The sequence below is a fragment of the Ostrea edulis genome, chromosome 1, assembly GCF_947568905.1.
Source record: "Ostrea edulis chromosome 1, xbOstEdul1.1, whole genome shotgun sequence".
Taxonomy (NCBI): Eukaryota; Metazoa; Mollusca; class Bivalvia; order Ostreida; family Ostreidae; genus Ostrea; species Ostrea edulis.
The window spans coordinates 757,629-766,859 of record NC_079164.1 but is presented as its reverse complement, the minus strand read 5'-3'; the positions used below and the strand labels follow the sequence as shown (position 1 = coordinate 766,859).

At 35.5% G+C, this 9,231-nt stretch overlaps 1 protein-coding gene across 2 annotated transcripts in view; it reads left to right on the top strand.

Moving 5' to 3' along the window:
* The window catches only part of LOC125664542 (F-box only protein 42-like), a 14,234-nt gene extending 8,050 nt beyond the window's left edge, over positions 1–6,184 (top strand). The window contains exons 2-7 of one of the 2 annotated variants that reach the window (XM_056152865.1): positions 644–857; positions 993–1,089; positions 1,450–1,506; positions 2,572–2,688; positions 3,331–3,484; positions 4,544–6,184. In XM_056152865.1, the coding sequence (XP_056008840.1) occupies positions 676–857; positions 993–1,089; positions 1,450–1,506; positions 2,572–2,688; positions 3,331–3,484; positions 4,544–5,247 (1,311 nt within the window). In that variant the 5' untranslated portion in view covers positions 644–675 and the 3' untranslated portion in view covers positions 5,248–6,184. Of the gene's footprint in view, positions 1–549; positions 858–992; positions 1,090–1,449; positions 1,507–2,571; positions 2,689–3,330; positions 3,485–4,543 lie in introns of those variants that run through there. The other variant, XM_056152864.1, reaches the window with a different exon arrangement.
* Positions 6,185–9,231: the final 3,047 nt, after the last annotated feature.

The window sequence follows — 9,231 nt, the reverse complement described above, 5'->3', positions numbered from 1 at the left end:
ACTCCAACAGGTAAATCTTCACACACTCCATCAGGTAAATCTTCACACACTCCATCAGGTAAATATATACACACTCCATCAGGTAAATCTTCACACATACGTAATATGTACCTGGAGTTATTACAGTGGAAATTTGTTGGTTATAGTACTGTACAGTAAAATACACTTATAACGAACATGCTGAAAAGAAATTCAAGCTTATTACAAAGTGATATTTATTCCCCTATGAGAGGAAAATAACAAAAATGATATTGGATGTGACGAAGTTTGGTCAATACAAACTGTTTTTCACCGCCCTGTGGTTCACTATAACTGTGTTTTACTGTATAATGAAGTTTGTTTATAATAAACTGTTTTTCACCGGCCCTGTGGTTCACTATAACTGTGTTTTACTGTATAATGAAGTTTGTTTATAATAAACTGTTTTTTGCCGGCCCTGTGGTTCACTATAACTATGTTTTACTGTATAATGAAGTTTGTTATAATAAACTGTTTTGGCCGGCCCTGGAAATTTGCTATAACTGTGTTTTACTGTATAATGAAGTTTGTTCTTAAACTGTTTTTGGTCGGCCCTGGGATTTCGCTATAACTTTGTTTTACTGTACTTGTAATACAAATGGGTTGTGCTGCTTTAAAATTGAAGTTTCTTTCTACTGATGTGGAGACTTGTAGAATATGATTTTTTTTCAGGCTGCTCGATTTTTCTCTGAGTTGCATATCTACAAACCGGAACAGAATCGCTGGTACCATCTGAACTCCATGTCCCCGGTCAGCCCCGCCCCCACAGCAGGTCACTCTGCGTCCATAGTGGGGGACAGCATGGTGGTGTTTGGGGGGTCTCATGTTCCTGGAACAGGGTAAGGCGATCTCTGGTCTTATTTACATCATTAAGTTTCATGCTATTTCACATGAGGAAAATTTTAGTTTTGAGCGTATGTCTTGAATGGTGCTTTTTATCTGATTATGTGACCGAATGATTCTACATTTTACAGAAATAATGAAGTTTGGGAGTTTAATTTTATTGATATGACTTGGCAGAGGAAGCACACTAGTAATAAAAGACCAAACCCACGTTACGGGCAAACTCAGGTCAGTATATATTAGATACATACGGATATATTGGATACATATATCATGTATATATTGGATACATATGGATATATTGGATACATATGGATACACATCTACTTTCATATGGCTTGATGTATAGTGTAACACATTGGGGGCATAGAAAATAATTGAACAGTAGCTCAGTTACATTTTGTAAAAAAGAAGGAAAACAATCACACATCCACACTTAACACATATTGAGTTAATCAATTTCAAAATAAATGATTAAAGAGGACAAAATCCTAAATTTGAAAAAAGTGTTATGAGTAAGTTTTTTGGCATTAATTCTGCTCTGTTTAGCATGTGTGGAATACTGACGTTTGATATTGTCCTTGACAGGTGACCTTGGATGAGAATCATATTCTGGTGGTTGGAGGATGCGGGGGGCCCAATCAGGTCAGTAACTCCAATATCTAAATTAACGGTAGAATATCCGGTCAATATTTAGATTTATTGTAGAAAATCGGGTCAATATTTAGATTTATTTTAGAAGATCAGCTGTCAATAAATCATTTCAATATTTAGATTTATCATAGAAATCAGGTTGGTAAATCCAATATTTAGATTTATTGTATAAAATCAGGTTGGTAGATTAAATATTTAGATTTACTGTAGAAATTAGGCCAATATTTAGATTTGTAGAAATCAGATCAATAAATCACTCCAGTATTTAGATATATGCCCATTCATTTTGATTGTAGAAAATGATGATTGAAATATGAATTTATAATACATGAATGATGCAGAACTTACAACAGTACAATCTGTAGTATTTCTCCAGGTGCCAAGGTACTTTCTTGGTTTTTAGATGAAGTGCCTCAGCTAGGGTTGTGATTATTTAAACTACTTCTCTTACCTTAAGAAAGATTATAATTGTGTAATTGAGACAGGAGGACCAGTAATCGTAGATCAGTTTTCAATATAATTATATTTCTTCACCTGAGCTACAGGTCCAGAGCTAATATTTCTAATAAAAAAAATTCATAGGTCACTGTTGTTAAACTTTCACATTTTTCACTTCTCCTTCAGAACCTTTTGGCCGTTTTCATCCAAACTTGGAACAAAGTATCCTTGCATGAAGAGAATTAAAAGTTTTTTGATTCTTTATTCTTCTTTCCAAGAAGGGGGGTGGGGTTCATTAAGATATAGTGAAAATAAGTAGAGGGTTAAGAAACTCTTACAAATTTCAGGATCAGAAAAGCCCAAATTTCACATGGCAGTTTTTCCATGAAATCAAAATTCCTTTTTTTTTCCAAACCATGATCCCTGAGGCCAGGTCAGGGTCACACTTAGAGTTTAAAGTTTTATGTAGTAAAATACTAGTGAGGAATATTCTTTTTAAAAAACTGGGGTTGTATTGTAAGTATGAGCAAAGTGATTCAGTTCAGAGGGGACATAATATCAAAAAAACATAAAGCAACTACATGTGAATACACTTTTTCTATGTTTCCATTATTTCAGATTTTCAACGACCTTTGGTTGCTATGCATGGACACTGACCCCTGGAGATGGGAGGAAGTGACCATTAAGCAACCGGAGTTCTCTGCCCCTCAGTTGTGGTGTCACCCAGCATGCAAGGTGTGGAGAGCATATCAATTAAATTTTACGTAGAGAGCGTATCAATTCAATTTTACGTAGAGAGCGTATCAATTCAATTTTATGTAGAGAGCGTATCCAATTTTATGTAGTATAACGGAGAGCGTATCAATTCAATTTTATGTAGTATAACGGAGAGCGTATCAATTCAATTTTATGTAGAGAGTGTATCAATTCAATTTTATGTAGAGAGCGTATCAATTCAATTTTATTTAGAGAGCGTATCAATTCAATTTTATGTAGAGAGCGTATCAATTCAATTTTATGTAGAGAGCGTATCAATTGAATTTTATGTAGAGAGCGTATCAATTCAATTTTATGTAGTATAACGGAGAGCGTATCAATTGAATTTTATGTAGAGAGCGTATCAATTCAATTTTATGTAGTATAACGGAGAGCTTATCAATTGAATTATACATAGTATAACTTTATGATGTGTGTTGATTTTGTTGTGAATACTTAATCTACACTTTTTTCAAATTTACAGAAATTGTGTCTTTATCTCTTACAAATGCAATATTGTCTGTTTTGTGTTGAATTCATGTGTACAAATTAGCTTATGTAATATGCACAAGAGTGTAACTAATAAGTATGAACATTAACCAATCACATTTGTTCCTTTAGGTGAATGATAAATTGATTGTGCTGAGTAAACCCACGAAACCTCTTCGACCCCAGACCTCGGATCCCCGAAGACCTACCAGTTATGCCTACAGAAATAACAAAATCTGGGTCCCCCCACGAGAATCGCCCAGGGAACCAGGGGCCCCTGCCAGTGGTAAGTAAATCCAAAGATTCCTCACCATTATTTGGAGGTCTCGACATCCATCTCATGGCTAGTGACGTCATTCATTCCTATTTTTTAGCTCACCTGAAGTGTGCTTTTCTGATCAAAATTCGTCCATTGTCTGTCAGCGTCATCGGCGTAAACTTTTTACTTTTTCATCTTCTTCCCCAGAACCACTGGCCAATTTCAGCCAAACTTGGCACAAAGCTCCTTGGGTTAAGGGTAGGGTCATTTAAAATCTTCTTAAGAACCACTGGGCCAGAAGAACAGAAATTTACATGAAAGCTTCCTGACAAAGTGGAGATCCAAGTTTGTAAAAATCATGACCCCCTGCGGTTAGGGTGGGGCCACAACAGGGGATCAAAGTTTTACACGCAAATGTAAAGGGAACCAAACTTGGCACAAAGCATCCTTAGATGAAATTTGTTAATATGAAAGCATATGATAATTAATGAATTTGTAGTCAAGTTTAATAATTAAGTTTGATAATTAACGAATTACCTTTGGAAAGTTTTTTCTGAACCAAGCTGCTTGTATAATGATAGTTTTGCTCAGGCTTGTTTATTGCTAGGAACTGCTTCTTAGGTGAGCGATGTGGCCCATGGGCCTCTTTTGATAAACTTGTGGTCACTGTTAATATCATATGTACATTTCTTTTTAACATTTACAGTAAAACACGTTTATAGCAAACCTCCAGGTGCAGTGGAAAACAGTTTGTTATAATGAATCTTATCGAATAAGAGGGGAATAAATGTCACTTCACCCTGATTGTATTTACAATTAAAATATGACTATGAATACTGATTTTTATCAAATTACTTTTATTGCTTAAGTTAATGCAACAAGAAGCTTCCAGCATTGAAAGTGACATAATTTTTGGAACACTCCTTGTATATTTAAGTAAATCCTTGTAAAGACAACAGCTCTCCAGCTATGAGTTAAGACCCCAGGAACGTACAATATTTTCTCTGTCCACAAAAGCTTTCCGCAAGGAAAATATGCAATCTTACAGTGTTTCAAATGTAAACCAGTTTAATTTTTCTGTTGCAGCCTCAAGACAAGTCGGTGCTACTTTCAAGCGACCTGTCTCTGAAAGTGATGATAGCTCAAGCGCTGATGATGATGAGAACTCAGTCCAGAGGTCAGAGAGGAATCATTTAGAGTTCAAACATCCAGGTGATGTGGTGAGAGGTCGAGGTCAGGGACTGTCTCCGAAGAGATCGCCTGTGTCTCACAGCCGTCTTCAGAATCACAGTTACATCACCGACTCAGACGCTCCTGGGCCGTCCATGCAAGCCTTCAGCACCGGTGACTCGCGTCCCGGGGTGCTGGGGGGACGTCAGAATGCTGCCAAAAATCGTGAAAAGCAGCTGGAAGCTCTGCGAAAGTTTGAAGAGAGACTGAGGGAGAGTTTGGCAAGACAGTCAGGGTCTCAGAGTCAAGGTCAACCAAGCCAGGACGACACGAGAAAAACTCGTCTGAGGGAACTACGAACGCCTATTCACTTACATGTGCTGGACATCACTGATATTGTGCAATCTCGTACTGCTACGTGGCAGTCAGTGAAAGAGAACCCCTCTCTGGAGGCCCCCGAGGAGACTATATTCTACTCGCTGGTGGAAGGGCGCGGAGAACTGGTGATGTTTGGGGGGATACAGCGAGACATTCAGTCCATGCAGAGAGGAATGGACGTCAAATCTCATGTGGTCAGCAACAACTTGTACATCGTGTCTCCTCCCAGACTCTCGTTATGATGAACATTGAATGTGTCAACTTCAGAAGCTGTAGGAGGAGATTGTGTCTGCAGTTTGGCACTGCCACAGAAGATCCACCTTTGTATTGTGTAGTATTACTAAGGAACGTTAAGACTCAGCGATTCTGTGTAAATGATTCTTACAAATAGATTTTGTATTACTAATTACAGTCAACCACGGTTACAGTAAACACATTTATAATGAATTCACGCTTACAGTCAAACACGGTTACAGTGAACACACTCTCGAGGACGACAGGTTTACAGGCCGACCGAGACGTTGACCAAGGCCGACTTATAATGAATTCATGCTTACCGTAAAACATGGTTACAGTAAACACATTCATAATGAATTGACGCTTACAGTCAAACACAGTTACTGTGAACACACTTATAAGGAATTCTTGCTTACAGTAAAATGCAGTTACAGTGAACACATTCATAAAGAATACACACTTACAGCGACATGATTTTCTTTCCCTGTCGTTTTATTGCATATTAATATGAACTTATTGGATATAACGCATTACATTTATAATGAATCAAATTTGTTCAACCCCAGTACTTCGCTATAGAAAGCATATTTCACTGTATTTCTCAGGATTTTTTTTTTTTTTATTTTGTTTTGCAATAGCTGGGCTAGGCTGCGTATTGCATAGTTACATTGGGAGCTGTGGAAAATGTCTCAGAGTATGTGTTTGGTTAACTAGATACCTCATCTTTCTGCATTGAAAACACTGTATATTTTCTCTGGGTTTTTTCCCTGTCTTTTATAAAGTCATTAAGATTTTACCTGCCAGTGTATTAAATGAGAGATGATCCCTCGTTGTCGTGGAAGATTTTGTACAACAAATTTGACAGTAAGATTGTTTAAGGAACTTCATGTTATATTTAATTGCAGTATAAATGTTAAATAAAAAGTAATGAATCATACAAAATTTAAATTATAGAGGTTTTTATGACGGGCGTATTGTGGTATGGCTATCATGTCCATCCATCCTGCTTCGTGTCTGGCTCGTAACTCAGATACTACGAGACAGAATCGTCAATTTTTTCAGCTGATACATCCTAGGTAGGGGATGGGTCACACTTTTTCAGCTGATACATCTTAGGTGGGGGTGGGTCACACTTTTTCAGCTGATACATCTTAGGTAGGGGATGGGTCACACTTTTTCAGCTGATACATCCTAGGTAGGGGCCTATCCAATGAATAAAAAGTAACCCCCACCCCCGAAAACAACATTGTAAAAGATAAAATAATTTTTTGAACAATTTTCTCCAAACATATATAGCCTTTTTAATCGAACGTGCTTTTCGCCGAACTACACCTGTATAAGATACTGAATTTGAATTTAGTTCTACACCTGTACAAGATACTGAATTTGAATTTAGTTCTACACCTGTACAAGATACTGAATTTGAATTTAGTTCTACACCTGTACAAGATACTGAATTTGAATTTAGTTCTACACCTGTACAAGATACTGAATATGAATTTAGTTCTACACTTGTATAAGATACTGAATTTGAATTTAGTTCTACACCTGTACAAGATACTGAATATGAATTTAGTTCTACACCTGTATAAGATACTGAATTTGAATTTAGTTCTACACCTGTACAAGATACTGAATATGAATTTAGTTCTACACTTGTATAAGATACTGAATTTGAATTTAGTTCTACACCTGTATAAGATACTGAATTTGAATTTAGTTCTACACCTGTACAAGATACTGAATATGAATTTAGTTCTACACCTGTATAAGATACTGAATTTGAATTTAGTTCTACACCTGTATAAGATACTGAATTTGAATTTAGTTCTACACCTGTACAAGATACTGAATATGAATTTAGTTCTACACTTGTATAAGATACTGAATTTGAATTTACTTCTACACCTGTATAAGATACTGAATTTGAATTTAGTTCTACACCTGTACAAGATACTGAATATGAATTTAGTTCTACACTTGTATAAGATACTGAATTTGAATTTAGTTCTACACCTGTATAAGATACTGAATTTGAATTTAGTTCTACACCTGTATAAGATACTGAATATGAATTTAGTTCTACACTTGTATAATATACTGAATTTGAATTTAGTTCTACACCTGTATAAGATACTGAATTTGAATTTAGTTCTACACCTGTATAAGATACTGAATTTGAATTTAGTTCTACACCTGTACAAGATACTGAATATGAATTTAGTTCTACACTTGTATAAGATACTGAATTTGAATTTAGTTCTACACCTGTACAAGATACTGAATATGAATTTAGTTCTACACTTGTATAAGATACTGAATTTGAATTTAGTTCTACACCTGTATAAGATACTGAATATGAATTTAGTTCTACACTTGTATAAGATACTGAATTTGAATTTAGTTCTACACCTGTATAAGATACTGAATTTGAATTTAGTTCTACACCTGTACAAGATACTGAATATGAATTTAGTTCTACACTTGGTACAATATGCGTAATAATTGTGCTACTTTGTTAGCTAACCTGTTTCTATATTCATGATTGAAGCAACCAGAATAAAGTAATAGAATTTGAAAGGGGTTCAATCATAATTCGGGGGAGAAAATGATAAAGCCGGGGAAAAGGATGGTACCAACAGGCGCTTGCTTGATATTTGTATTAAAACTTACGCACAATACATGTATCAAGCAAGCGCCTGTTGGTACATTCATCCACAAAATCCACCGTTTTGAAATACATATTAGATAATGATGCATTATGTGGGGGGTTCTGAAGATGACTTCCTGTTCTCTATATAATATTTCTGCTTCCCTTGTTCATAATAAGCCTTTTGGTTTTACAAAATGCTGACCTCCTCATAAAATTATTGCATAAAATATGTTCCGTTCCGCAACACCCTCGCAGAACAGATAGAGGAATTGTCCTATGGGAATGATGATGGTGTTTGAAGCAGTTTAATCTGTCCAATTAAGATTCCATTAGCCTCGCGGGAGTAAGCCACTGCGTTTCAGAGCTCCGCTGGAAATTCCCAAGATCAGTTTGATAAGAGCTAGACTAAATCTGTCCAATTAAAAATTAATCAATGATATTAGTAATTCATACCATGTGAAAGTATTTATCTAAATATATGTAATAGAATGAAAATGGGAACAATCCAAGAGACAACCGCTCTGTGCAATAGACACAATACAAGGAATAATCAAGAGACAACCGCTCTGTGCAATAGACACAATACAAGGAATAATCTTGACCTCGGACCTACGATACTGGTTCACTGTTCTGTCGTTACCGTGATCAAATAAATACCAGTGTCTGTCTCAGAAGTCCTATAATCACGCTAAATACATACATTTACATTCACTGAATCTTTTCTCATATTTCTTTTGAAATTAACATTGCTTTCATCTGCGACAATGAATGCATATTTGTTGAAAATTAGTTCGATCCGGTTTTTTAGTACCACCTATCAATTATTATTACCAAATATGGAGCGTCATCAAGGTCAAAGGGTGCATTGACTGTTCCATTTAATATAACGAATGGTCAGCCATATGATATTTCAGTACTTAGATATATAGATTATATTTTTAAACAATAAATAATTTGATTTTACTTGTAACACGCAATTTGATTGGCTGAGCACCTATAAGCTACCTTCATCACCCGATAACAACAAATAAAGAATTTTATTGTTTAAAATACCTCCATAACACACGTAACAGGTTCCTTGTAATAAAATTAAAAGAAAATAAATTCATCTCAAATCAATGCTCCATGCACGAATGACGAAAACAGGGAAACTGAAAAAAAAATGTTGATTATACCTTAATTAAGATTTATCAAACACAGATGTTAAAAAACCTGCTAGTTAAAAAAAAATGAATACAAAGAAATACTGAAAATTTCATTTGTTTATGAAAATTATTTCGCAAGTTAGCTGGATTGAAAAATTTAGACTTAAGCCTATTTTCAGTCTATGGCCCTG